At 36.9% G+C, this 14634-nt stretch overlaps 1 protein-coding gene across 4 annotated transcripts in view; it reads left to right on the top strand.

The window, feature by feature from the left end:
* The first annotated feature begins 301 nt into the window (after positions 1 to 301).
* reck (reversion-inducing-cysteine-rich protein with kazal motifs) overlaps positions 302 to 14634 on the top strand; it is a 74502-nt gene continuing 60169 nt past the window's right edge. For all 4 annotated transcript variants that reach the window (XR_010011224.1, XM_062991204.1, XM_062991203.1 and 1 more), the window contains exon 1: positions 302 to 433. Coding sequence is in view for 3 of the 4 variants with exons in the window: in XM_062991204.1 (XP_062847274.1) it covers positions 367 to 433 (67 nt within the window). In the remaining variant the exon portion in view is untranslated. The remainder of the gene's footprint in view (positions 434 to 14634) is intronic.

Below are 14634 nucleotides of genomic sequence, written 5' to 3'. Positions count from 1 at the left end.
CATGCAAACTTCTAAGTTTAACTTTACAGCATAGGCTTTCTAAATTCACAGACTGTGTTACGTTACTAGCAGCCCACCATAGTGTTGTCCACACCTCAAATAGCTTGAGCGTTAGGGACCGGTGCGCATGCGTGGTCCGCCCTGCTTGCCCTCTCTCTAGTCCAGCCCATCTCCTGAATGCGGCCCTGTGTGTGAGTGTGCATGTGTGAGCGTGTATGTGTGCGTGTGTGTTAGAAAGGTGAGAGAGAGAGAGAGAGAGAGCGAATGAGAGAGAGAGAGCTGATGGAGGTTGTAGATCTAAACGAGGAGATGTTCTCATGGAGCGCCTAGGTTTAACTTCACCATGCACTGTGGGACTTTAATAAGATGCGTGTGTGTGTTCAGATAGCTTTTTTATTTTTTTACTGCAACTTCTTTCTCGTTTCCACTCAGGGTAAGTGTGAAAATATATACTTTCCCTCTCACTGGAACTGCTTGTCGGCTGTTTAACGAACTCTTTTGCTTATGAAGAGTCAAACTCTAAATACTTTGACAGAGTAAAGTACGTTTTATGTGTGCTAGTTTTAAAACTATCCAACGCTAACGAGACTTGCAGAGCTGCAGCATTTTCAGCCTTCGGTTACTGTATCCACACTAACTCTGTTACTCTGTTCCACCTCCGTTTGTTTTACATAAATAACATAAATGAGTTAAGAGTAAAACAGAAGAGTTTGTTTAAACACTGACATGAACAGTATTTTGTGTAAAGAAGGTGTTTAGTTGTTTTAAATAGCGCCGTGTTGTACTCCACATAAGCGCTCACCGGTGTCCGTTATTTCTTGGTCATTCCTGGTAGAAGTTAGACACAGTACACACACACACACACACACACACACACACACACACACACACACACACACACACACTACGCAGCAACTACACTAGTTTTATGTTGGAAACATAAAATAAGTTGATAGAAACTGCACTGGAACTGAGTCAGTAGCTTAATCCAGCTCCTTTACTCTAGTTTACCATGGTTGAGCTGTATTACACTGTAGTACTTGATGGTAACATTGGTTGCCATACTATGCTTGTCTGACACCACTTTAATGCTTTAGGGTGCCATAGATAGACAGATAGATAGACAGATATATATATAATGCATATATATAAAATGTATGTATGTATATATACAGTATATATATATATATATATATATATGTGTGTGTGTGTGTGTGTGTGTGTGTGTATATATATGTATATAGATAGACAGGTAGATAGATAACAAGCAAAAGAAGAGAAACTAATAAACTAATACAAATATAAATAAAGTAACGTGTAGCAAAAGTACAACGTGCATACAATACATGGTATGCAAATTGTGCATCTGGTACATTAATAATAATAATTGAAGCAGTAGTGTATCTATTCTTATAAACAATATTCTTCTTTTAACAAATGGTATTTTGGGGTATTGCATGTTCCAAAACAAACCCATATCTGAATAAGGTGTAGTCACATTTAGTAGTTGGTTCACAGAGGAAAGGCTGTGTAATCCTACAGCTTAAAAAATTCTATACATTTGCCTACAAAAAAGAGAGGAAACTCTGCCAGTGATGTCATTGTGTTTGTGTCATGCAGAAGGAGAGCTCATCTCTCAGTGTAGTGGGAAAAATTAGGATACAGGATGTGTCAGTAAAGAAGTCTTTAAAATATAGTAAAGTTTTGTCCCAGGTAAGTACAGACACAATGGTGTCACAGGTCCAGTTTATTTCTTTTGAATTTTAGCAGATGTATTAACTGTGCAACCAATATTAATAGTGCACCCCTAGTTTTAATGTTGTACTTAACTGTAAAAAAGTAAGGCCCTTGAGACCTTAATATAGGCATTTCTTTTTGCAAAATGTCATACCAAAATCTATTGTTAATGTTTATGAGTCAAAAGAAAACAAATACATGTGAAGTTTGTGGTCAGTGGCTAATTCCTTAATTTGTAATTTTCTGTTTGTTGCTTTAAATGGTAATGGAAAAACATTCCATATGAGTCAGTTAATAGTCGGACACTTTTGGTTGTGTCTCTACATGTACTATATGTTTTACTTCTCTAGGACCAAGGTGGTTGCATTTTGCTAACTTGTAAGAAGCACACATATTTGATTTACCAAGTAGCACAACAGAACCGACTCTTCATAGTTTCATTTTCTTAACATACATTATTAACATACAAAATTATTTTAATTCATTATTTTTCTAGTCAATTAGTTAAAAACCTATCACTTATTTGTTTCTTAAGAAGAGATTGTAAGCCTTTTGACTTAACATTTTTATTTTTAAGTCATGATGTAGCTGCACTACCTACATAATTAAATAATTGCCAAAATCCCATGGTGATAACATTATTGGTGTGCATGTATTTACACTCAGTGTGTTTGCTGATAAAGAGTTTTAGAGTTAAATTGTAACACATTTGTCCTGTTTACTTAAGCAGTACTTGTTATTTTGGTTGCTTTCCCGTTTGGTTTTCTCTCTAGTAAGAGAACATTTGTTTTGCCTCATAGTGTGAAGCAAATGGCACTTTGGCAAAGTGTAGCTACATCCCTGTCTGGGAAAGGTTTCTTAACTTTTCATTTTTTAAATTATTGGCAAGTAGCATCGTTTTTAACATGCTGTTATTATACCAGATCTGTAAAGCTATGTAAATAATTTGCTAACTTGCTATTGACGCAAGGAATCACAACCACTTAAGATCTAGACACAACAATGTTGGATACAAAGCTTTTTTGAAGACTTCACTATTTTAGAGAACCTTTTCTTGCAACGCTGCCCAGTGCAACATCTGTCTGATCAAGTAGCTTCTCATGTTGTACCTGTTTGAAGTTCTTTTTCCGGAGAAAGCATCTGTAACCAATTTAAGCTCTATTCAAGTGAGGTTTAGGACATGTGGGGGCAGGGTGGCACCGTGTGCCCTTTTCTAAGCTTATAACATAAAGCTTTGGCTGTAATGACAGTAATAGTTACACTGATTTTACATCTCATAGTAGTATTTAGTATTTAAGCAGAAGATACTGCATATATGTGATAATGTTTTTATATTGTTTTGCTCCTCTTCTTTTGTTTATTTATCTTTCTGAAAGTTTAATATATCTGGTATTTATATTAAATAACTAATAAATAACTTTATTTAAAACAATATAGATCTATATCTTTTACCGATTTTTGATTAATATGACCCCATTGCAGTCTGAAATGCTTTTGTTTGTGAAAAACAAAAAAAACAAAATGCAAGAAAAATACTGGAAGTGGTTGTGACTGTGGTGGAAAACTGCACATTTACCTGATATTTGTTTATGGGTTATGGGTTTATGGGTTTTGGAGAGAGTCTCATGCATTTCCGTTGGAGTTTACCACTAAAGGTGGATGTAACTTCAGTTAAAAACTTTCATAACTTTAATTAAAAAAGTCACTAACACATTGATTTTATTTGTTCATGCTTGTTTGGCTGTTCTGTGCCACATGCTTTTTGTTAAAATTTCTACAAAAATGTAGGGGTTATACTAGACTGTTGAAGTGTTTTAATAAATACTTAAAGTAAAACATTTCATTTTATTTTGGCATGTTGTACAAAGTACTTATGTTTATTATTACTGCGATTAACAACGTAGTTAGTCAGTCTTATAAAAGAACTAACCCTCTAGTTATAAATGCGTCAATATTATATTTTCCATTTTGCTTCAAGCACTTGGTTTGAAATCTTTTGTGTGTTGGTATTTTATGATGTAAGCAATATAAGCAGGGAAGTGCACCAATAATACGGAATGCTGCCAGAATATACACTGTTTGAATATAATTTGTTTTACTACTTTTGCTTTAGCACTAGATATTTCATCTTATTAAAAAAGGAAGTGATAAATTATTCAATACTTTAAATATGCAGTGTGAAGTTACGTTAATTTTGAATGTATAAAGTTGATTAATCAACTAAAATAAAGAATTGAAAACATTCATTCATTCATTGTCTGTTTTACCACCACTATCGAGTACAGGGTCGTGGTGGGTCCGATTCACTGGGCGAAGGCAGGAAACACCCCAGACAGGTCGCCAGTCTATCACAGGGCAAACAAGTGAAAACATGCTTTTGTTTTTATAGATATTGTATTGTCTGTTGAGTAGTGCCTGTTTTTTACCAGACATAGTGCTTTATGTTTTGCCCAAAGAGTTCAGTTTGATCTCATCAGACCAGAGCGTCCTGCACATGTCATTTAACAAAGTCCACGTGGGCTGTCATATCTTTTTCACTCAGCAGTGATCACTTGCCACTCTGCCCTAAAGCCCTGATTTTTGAGTGCTACAGAGATGGTTCTCCACTTTTTGCCCAGAACTCTTGGAGCTCTTTTTGAGTGACTTCTGGGTCTTTGTTTTTACCTTCCTGACCAACTTCCTTCTTGCCTTAATGCACATTTTAGCTGACCTGCCAATTTTAGAAAGACTCAAAGTTTTGCCAAGCTTCTTCTGGAGCATTAGATCAGGGGTCAGCAACATTTTTGTACAGCATGCAGATTTACGAAAGACACAACAATAAAGTATTCAGTGTGCCATCCAATACTACAGTCATATAACACCAACTGTTATCATGTACACTATATGGAAAAAAAGTATTTGGACACCAATACTAATGTTGTGTTTTAGCCGCACCAACTGCTGACAGGTGTAAGAAATCCATTATATAAAGAAAATTATGTGCTTACAACTTTGCAGCAGTTTAGGCAAGGCTTTTTCCTGTTCTAGTATGACTGTGCCCCAGTGCACAAAGCAAGGTCTATAAAGAGATAAAGAAAACTTGGTTTAAATAAACTCCAGTGGCCTGCACAGAGCTCTGACCTCAGCCCCACTGAACAGCTTTGGAATGAAGTGGAACATCACTTGAGGCTTTTTGACCAGTCATACAAAAGCTCTTTCGACTAAATAGCCACAAATTCCCAAAGACATGTGGCTGTTGTTATTGCCGAAAAGATCACATTAAGGTCACTCTATTTCAATACAATTTGTTTTCAAAATGGGATGTCCCACAAGCTCATAGTCAGGTGTCCAAATATTTTTGGCCTTAAAGTATTCTGTCAGTGAAGGGCATTTGATGTTTAGCAATAAGCAGAGTTATCGGTCTCTTGTAACTTGAAATTGTTTGTTTGATTGATTATGTCTTGTAAGCATCATCCTTAAATGATATTTGATGTTTTGTCTCAGAATAGCGGAGCACACTCGTCTGACAAATGACACTTTCGTAGCACATACAGCAAACACAGTCTGGTCGAACTCTCCACCATACAAACACGAACGTCCTCCATAGTGTGCTGCCATATTATACTAAGTTTGCACGAACTTGAAACTTACCATTGACACCTTGATTAGCCTACTTAACTAGCATAAATGACTGCATCCTAGCCTGAGTTTGAAATATATATATATATTTATTTATTTATTTATTTATTTTTTATATATTTCTATTTATTTTCAGTTCTTCTTCCCTTCTTATTTTTGTTCAGCTGCTGGTGGACAATAATTTCCCTCGGGATAAATAAAGTATCTATCTGTCTGTCTGTCTGTCTATCTATTAGAGATGTAATGACACACTCTACCCACGATGCGATACGATTCATGATACTGGGTTCCCGATACGATTTCTTTCCGATTTTTTTAAACAAAATGAAATTGAAGACAAATTATGACAAAGTTTCCTTTTATTATTTCTCTTTAAAAAAAAAGAAAATACTGTATTTTATTTATCTAAATAATTAATTCCCTTTTATTTCTGAGGTAGGTACAAACTATGCCAAATAATGCTTACTGTGTAAAAAAACTGAAATGAAATTTTAAAACGAATCCAACATTATATAAATAAATGAATAATACAAATAAAGTAAGTATCCTCACATAAATAAATTTGGCTGGAAAATCCCCTACCTGGCGACTTTGTGAAGTGCCGTTAACCAGGCGAGGTGACGTTTTATCCAAAGCAGTTTACAATTAGCATTGAATACAATCCAAGCAATTGAGGGTTTAATCTTTAATCTTTACTGAGCTACCTTTTTTTGTGGAATGTTTACCATTTTTCCTTACTTTTTTCTAGTCATTCAAACAAGAGAATGGACTATTACAGCATGCCTATGTCAAATCTGTTTGTGAAGTGCCGTCGTGGAAGTGGCGAGGTGAATATCGCCAGTGCCCTCTGCTGTTTAAAGTGAATAATCAATCTATCTATCTGTATGTCTGTCTGTTTGTCTGTCTGTCTATCTATCGAACCATCGATCTAAACGTATTCACTTAGTCATTATGGATTATTAAGTTTGGATTAATGGGTAGAATTAAACACAACAAGATCAAATAATCAAACCGCTTTCAAAAATGTGTATTGCAGTATAATTTATAATCATATCACTGTCATATTGTTTGGCCCAAATGAAAAATACATTGCATGTCTTAGTGCAATGGTGATTCTCATTGGAAAGGTTCTGACTCGGACAAGCATGTCAGGATTAGGAGGCTTTGTTATGTAACTCAGGAGGACATGTTTCTTGTTTGATCCTTTGGAGCAAGTCTATCAGTCTGTCCACTTATCTAAACATATGCAAACCATTACATGCATCCATTCATTGTGTCCTTTCTCTGCATGCAGTCTTAAGAGTAGTGAATGTCTCCCCTGTTCTTTCTGATGTCTTGTTATTATTGAATCTGGAGCAGTGGTGTTGTTCTGCAGCATATGAGGGCTGATGAGTTGTTGACATCTGAATAAGAGCTAGAACTCGAGTGCTTCAAAGCTTGTATAATACACACGCACACTCTCACACACACTCTCTCTCACACACACACATGCATGTCATATACATGATAAACACCTGGTTTACATATGTGTGAAGCTCCATAGCTTGACTCACATTAAGTCCGCATCTTTTCGGTACATATTCATCAAACTGGACTGTGAGAAGGCCAATCGCTTTATGATATAGCATACGTTTCCATGTATAACATATTTCCAGATGTATTTACAAACATCATAAACTTTGATATTTTATTTTCTCTCATGAAACACACTGAATTAATCTCTCAAGTCAGGAATACACTTTTACTCCACGTTTGATCTTACCGCAGGCATCTGTCACATCAGTTTCTGAGCAAGTGAAGTGATCTTTGTAAGAGTTTAGAAATGCAGGCTTGAACAGATGACTGGCATGTGTTGGCCATGTTTAGAATGTTTTTTTGCTCTTTAGGTCTACGCTTTGTGCATTGACCATGGATGAGTTATTAGGCAGAGGAGCTGTACATTTCTTCCCAATATTTTGTGCAGGACAGTGGTAAATCAGTGGTCAATCAGATTATTTGTCATCTGACTATTACAAATCTAAAAAGATGTTTCCTGCCATTGTTTTTGGTTTGAAAGGTGGTTGACTGCAGAATAATACTGAATCAATTAACTTAGCATGTTGTGGCAGCAGCCTTGTAACTCTAATTAGATGGCAGTTGGAGTGTAACCATTTAAAGATAATGATACATAGCTTTTTGCACAATTTGGCCAGATTCTCTTAAAAAAAAGTATTGTTTTGTAGGAAACAAGCTATCAGTTTACACACTATGTACATGGCTAAACTCAATTTGTGCCTCATTCCCTTGTGCATATGCAAATAAGCATAAGGATTGCATTTACAGAAATGAGTGGACACGTTTTATCCAAAGCAGTTTACAATTTGGATTGAATACAATCCAAGTAACTGAGGGTCCAATCTTTAATCTTTACTGAGCTACCTTTTTTTGTGGAATGTTTACCATTTTTCCTTACTTTTTTCTAGTCATTCAAACAAAAGAATGGACTATTACAGCATGCCTATGTCAAAATCTGTTTAATTAATGCATAGGAAGTCAACTCTGACCCAGAAGGATTATCAGCTTTCCTCAAGAGAGACAGGGCTGCTGTGGAGGAATGCAGGAGCCAGCAAAAGCAGACAAGTCTAGAATTCAACATAATACGTCTTTATGACATGGCATCTTTTAAATGTGGGAGAAAAAGTATGGTAATGGTCATTTTATTTGACACAGGAGCAAAGAGGCTATTGAATAGCTTGTACAATTGTTGTTCATTCCTTTGTATGAAGCAAAAAAGAAGTGTGCCATTCAGCCTGTCCTCCAGCTGTGGAAGCAAAGTGGTCGTGGAGCCAAAAATTAGAGCGAAGTTTAAAAAAAAAACTACACAAACAGGAAGTGCGCTGGAAGGAAAGTCTTTTAAGCTGTCTTGAAATTACACTCTTCAGCGGCTGATGACATTTGTGCAAAGAATTTCTATTTCAGGCTTTGTTTGAGTAAATACCCCTTTGGCCTTGGCTTTCTCTTGAAAAAATCCTCTGTTTTTGTTATGGAAGATGGAAAGCACATTTTCCTAGTCTGAGAACCTCAGACGTACTGTGCCCAGCCTGTGCTGGCCCTGAAAAATGACGATGTTAAATGGGTAAACACCTTGGCAGCATGATGTGAACATATTGCAGTAAAATTTCCCCATCCCAGGCCATCGAATAGGTTGAATTTTGAAAAAAAACATTTTTATGCATTTTCTCCCCCTTTTTCTCCCTTTTAGTGTGTCCAATTGCCCGATTGCGTCATGCTTCCTCTCCACCAATGCCGATCCCCGCTCTGATTGAGGAGAATGAAGTTAACCCACGTCCCCTCCAACACGTGGGCAGCAGCCGTATGCATTTTGTCACCTACACTTTGACGAGTGTAATGCGGATCAGCACTGTGTATGGAGAGACACACCCTGACAGCAATCTTTTTGCGTCTCTGTGCAGGCGGCATCAGTCAGCCAGCAGAGGTCGTAATTGCTTGCATTAGTTATGAGAGAGTCCCTATCCGGCTTTTAATATCCCACCCCTATCTGAACAACAGGCCAATCATTGTTCATGTGGCTGCTCAGCCCAGCTGGCAGGCAGAGCTGAGACTCGATACGATGTATTTGAAAACCCAGCTCTGGTTCAAGCATGTGTTTTTAACTGTTTATGCTAGTTTAGCAGCTACTTGTTATCACCTTTGTGCTTTCATAGCAGACAACAGACTGGAAATTGAGATGTGTTTTTAAGTTGGGAATGTGGGTTTTAAATAAGCCACAAAAGAGAATCCACACCCTTCCCAAGAGACTACCCAGAAATCCAAACAATGTAAAATATAGCCACATAAGTACTGTTCGTTGGGAATTCCCTCTAGTAATTATCTATGAAAATAATCTAAAGTGACCTAGAAATAATGTGGTCTAGTGTTTTTACTGGAGATGGAGGCCAAGTAAAGATTGTCGGTTTCCAAAAACGTGGGCTAAGCATGACGCATGAAGAAATCTCATGTTTAGCCACATCATTCATTGTCTGCCCAAAAAATTTTAAATATAATCCTGACACACATTGTAGTTGCATTGAGTTGCAGATATACACAATGTTACAGATACCAAATCCAAATTCAGAACCATTAGTATGTTGGTGAAAATTATCCTTTGCTTTATAGCATCAATATGCCCCACATAAACAGTACTTATAGCTTATTAAATGTACAAATTAGGCCAATTAAGAAAAATAAAAAGTAGTCTTATAGCTCATTTTAGATGTGTGGTCCTGCTACTGGTATTATCTCTCTTCATACAGCTCCTATTAAGTACAGTGTGCACTATATTATTTTCAAGACTTTAAAATTGCTCAATCTGAATAAAGAAAAGACTCCTTTGTGTAATTAAGTAGTAGGATGAGGACTGATTGACATCCAGGGCCAGAAAGGAGTGCGGCTTAATAATGCTATAAGAGCAGCCCGCAAATGGATTTATTGTGTGATTGATGTGTGTCTTTGTCGCTGATTCACTTTTGTGTGTATCACTTTATTGTGTATTCCACTCCCTGAACTATTATCCATCTTAAAGCATGAGCTGGCTTTTTATCGCAAGTATGCCTGGCTCACACCACAGGGTGATCAGGCTAATTAATAATTAATTTTTTTTTCCAACAGTCCTAAAAGGTTTCGGAAAGTCAGGCTGATCTTTGAAATGTATCTTCTCAGATAAGCCTGTTGTGGGTGTATACAATTTAATCTTAACACATCTGATCTACCCGGAGTTCAGTTGAGGCCACCACAATTTCAAAACAAAAATATTGAATGTGCAGTGTTTGACAGTTCACAAAACTGTCACAAATGCAGTTTTTTTAAATCAAGTTTGTTGACAAGAAAATCTGTTGGATTTTAGGTCCAGCAGGTTGACCAGATATCATAAGCAGAATGCATTGAAGGAAAGTTCAATGTTGTAATTTAAGAAAAGGGTGACTTAAGGACAAACCCAGACCAAAATCTGTTTTTAAATGTAGGATCTCTTACAGTTATGTGTTTCCACTGTCTTTATTTTTATCTGAGAACCGGTGGGTGTTTCTGCATAGATTTTATGTTGTGCTTTCTCTTAGTGTAGGTAGTTTCAGGTTTAATTTCTTGATGCAGCGATGGTCTCTTAAGTGACTGTGGTTTTCCAGTGTACTGCCACTCCCATGTGGCTACATTTATCACAGTAGCTTGATTTATCACAGTCGCATGATGGTTTCTTGTAAACAAAATGCTGAAAATGTTTCTAATGCAATTATAAGTTCAACGGGGGTTTTCTGGATTTCCTAAATCTTTTCACATATTGTGTACAGTAGATGTTGAAACCATATATTTGTTGACCATATTTGTAATCTTGTGTTAAGAAATATTCCTTTTTAGTTGATTGACGATTCTCTCATGTAGATTGCCACAAAGTAGTGAACCATGGTTCATAAAGTAAACCATCTTTAAGAGCCACAAACCATCTTTATTGAACCTTTACTGAACCTTTATCATGATACCCTCACTTATTACTAATTCCCCTGCTTACTGTGGAATGTTTCATAAAGTGTGCTACTTTGTGTGAACATTCTACAAACATTTCTTATTTCCCCCATTTGAGTTTATATTTACAAAATACAATCAAGCTGGTTAGCCAAAACTATTTATATATCAATAAATTTTAATTATGCAAATTTTAATTATGCAACCTAGTTGTATTTCTTTACCACTGCTGCAGACCCTGACCGAGAAGGGCCGTTCCCAACACATGGCCCCTCTGTCAAGTGTGCTAATGCCAACTGCTCCTTTACACTTTGAGATGTGTTTGTACAGTATCGCTAAAGTCACTCACTGCTCTCCGTTATTCACCATCTCCCTGCAGGTGCCTTCGACCAGCCAGCAGAGGCTGCAGTTGTGGATTCCCTTTGTGGAAACAGACATAGAAAATCATGACTGTAGGCACTTGTGATAGTGCAACATTTTTATTCCATTTGACAAAATCAAACAACTTTTCCAGGGATGGAGTTTGTATTTAATAGCTTATTATTATATTTCAATCAACAGTAGAGGACATGGCCCTGATGCTTAATCTGACTACATAGTGACCCTTTTAAGAATAAATTAATGGTACCATCATAGAAAACAATAAATAATAAATAAATACAATTTATCTAATAAATAAAAACTATTAAATCAGTCACAGTGAGAATTTTTACATTTTTTTCTTATGCCATTAGTCTGACCACCGTGTACATGCAGACTGCATCTGTTAATCTCAAAGCTGTCTGAGATTCCCTATTAGGTGATACTGCTAGACTCTTTTCTTTCTCATGGCAGCGGTTCTGGAAGTAACAGAGAAACAGCATGGTTTTGCCATAGCAGATGTCCAATTCATGCTGAGGAAGGCACACGTCATGCCAGCCTGATTGATAACTGCCCACCATGTGGGCACCACAGGGAGCCAGGCAGCTTTGAAGCTGCCATGTGGCTCATTTAGCCAACAAATGGCTTCAAACCGAGACAGATAAAGATGGAGCTTGAGAAGCCAGTGTCTTTCAGGCAAAGACTAATTTGAAGTGGATGTTTGTTGATGGGTGACATGCAGCTTTTGCATTGTAGTGTGAAGCAAATGTAAAGAATGTTTTGGGGACTGGTGAGGAGTGTGTAAAATTAATATTTTACAGGATCGGTTTTGCCTATGACAGTTTAAACAGGAATGTATAAAATGATTTCTTTGAAAAGCTTTCCTTAAGGGTGTGGTGCTTTTACTTTCTCTTTTTACAGCTTACATTAGGGGAATGAACTTAGCCAGCACAGTTTCACTGCATTAGCACCAAGATGCTACAAGGTGTTTTACACACACAGTTACTTTTCTATTTTATCAGTCTGCATCCTCATTGTTGCCCATGCTGCCCACTACCACTCTGCTTTTGTTGATTTAGGTCAGTGTTTTTTTTTTCCTCTGAGGTGTCCATGGCTCATTTATGACGGAAAAATTAAAAAACCTAATTTTTATTTGTCTAATAAATTCTCAAATATATTCTGTGTTTTTTATTTTAGTAAAACATACACATAATACATTAAAAACCTGCTGCAATTTACTTGTTAAGTAAGTTACTTGTTAAAGGAGCATCACGGACATAATCCGTAACATACTGTAATTCCTTACTATCAGGTCAATTAATGCAGATGTTGCAATATGAGCTAGTGGCAAATCTGTGCTCACATGACTTTAGCATTAGAAAAGTGTAACATTTATTTTTAAAAGGTATTAGAGGGTGTAGAATTGTAGCAATAAAAGATTGTGGAATGTTTTAAAATGATTATATTGTTTAAATGTGTATATCTACAAGTGTAATAAATACTGTCACATTGTTCGTTAGCCTGCTGAACATTGCCATTTTTAGCATGTATGGTAAATTATGTATAAACAGTCACCTTTAGCATCATAAACAATTCATTATGAGGATCACATCTTAAACTTTTAATATTTTATATGCATTATTATACCGTTCCATATGCTCATAAGTGAATTAGGGCACAATGCAATAACACACCCCAGAGTTTTTCTTTCTTCTCATATGCCAAGTTCACACTACACGACTTTCCAAGTCGTCAGGTCGCTGTACAGTTCACACTACACAACTGGATCTCTTGTAATTGGGAGTCTTTCAAGTCGGTGTGGCTTTCACACAACACGACTGATCAGCGATGGGGGTTTCACACTGCACGATCTATCACCAACTGGAATCGCAGGCGAGCTTCTCTGGTCTTGCAAACTATGTTTTGTCACGAAAACAAATGTGAGAAGTGACGAGGGGTTTAATGATACCACGTCCAAAAATGCACGTCAACCAGTAACGAGCTATCAAAGGAGAAAAAATAAATGAATCTAAGTGGATTTGGCTAGGCGAACAGCGTGGATTGTTTTATAGTGAGTTGGAGGTTAATAAATATTTTTTGCAATGCAACGCTGGTGTTCTGTCTTGTAGAGAATGATAAAGTCACAAATACTGTAAAGCTTGTGTGTGCGCCGATGTATTCTGATATAAACTATATTATCCCCCTGTCCCACCTGTTTACAACTCCTCTCCTGTGTTTCCCCTCACACCATATCTTGCGTTCTCATTGGCTGTTCGACATAGCACTCATTGCCAGTTGGACGACTCGGATCCAGATATTTGACTTGCTAGATATCTCTTTTCGGTTGCTCAACGGATCGAGTCGTTGAACAGTTCACACATAGCGATTGAGAGCCGAGTTTCGAAGCTGAGTGAACGCCGAGTTGCTCCTGAGCCGGCAAATCTAGCGCCGCCTAGTCGGCGAGCGAAAATCAGGGCAAAAATCGTGTAGTGTGAACTAGGCATTACAGTTTCATTATTATTTTCATTCACTAGAGTTGAAGTGTGGCCTGTGCTCGTAAATTGTTTTTTCTTTCACCTTCTAAAACATGCAGAAGGTGAAAGTGCTATTTTAATTTGCTTATATGTATTAGTAAGTGATTGTATAAGTGTGTGGTGACCTATGATGCACTAGAGTCAAGTGCATCTGGACAAAAAAAGCAAATTTTTTTTAAATAACAAATATACAAATATACTAGACACTCATTTTAGCTATGGCCTTTTTTCTAGAGCAGCTCTAATTTGTTAGGCCACAGCTGAATGTCTGAATGCGTAGTGTTCCTCTCTAGGGGCCGGGAGGACAATAGCATAGAGACTGACGTCAGAGCTAAAATACTGGCCTGAATGCCTCGCTGCACCTTCAATTGTGTTATTAAAATGACAGCTCATTAAAGGAGCTTGGTTGTCACTACAACAAGAGTTGCTTTGCTGCCCTTAGAACAGCAGAATTTCCCAATTACACTGAGACTAAGCCGCTTTGGCTATGCAAATACCAACGGTAAGAGTAAATGCCCCAGACCGTTTTTGCTAAAACAAGTCTAACATTTTAACACAAAACCTGGAACAGAATCAATCCTTAGCATTCTTGTAGTTGTGAAGGACTTCTTAAGTTTGCATTATTTACAGTGGAGTCAAAAAGTATTTAGTCAGCCACTGATTGATTGTGCAGGTTCTCCTACTTAGAAAGATGAGAGAGGTCTGTAATTTTCATCATAGGTACACTTTAACTATGAGAGACAAAATGAGAGAAAAAAAATCCAGGAAATCACATTGTAGGATTTTTAAAGAATTTATTCGTAAATTATGGTGGAAAATAAGTATTTTGTCAATAACAAACAAGCAAGATTTCTGGCTCTCACAGACCTGTAACTTCTTCTTTAAGAAGCTC

The sequence above is a fragment of the Trichomycterus rosablanca genome, chromosome 3 (genome assembly GCF_030014385.1).
Source record: "Trichomycterus rosablanca isolate fTriRos1 chromosome 3, fTriRos1.hap1, whole genome shotgun sequence".
Taxonomy (NCBI): Eukaryota; Metazoa; Chordata; class Actinopteri; order Siluriformes; family Trichomycteridae; genus Trichomycterus; species Trichomycterus rosablanca.
Note: the sequence above shows the minus strand (reverse complement) of the source record. Positions and strands in the feature narration are given on the sequence as shown.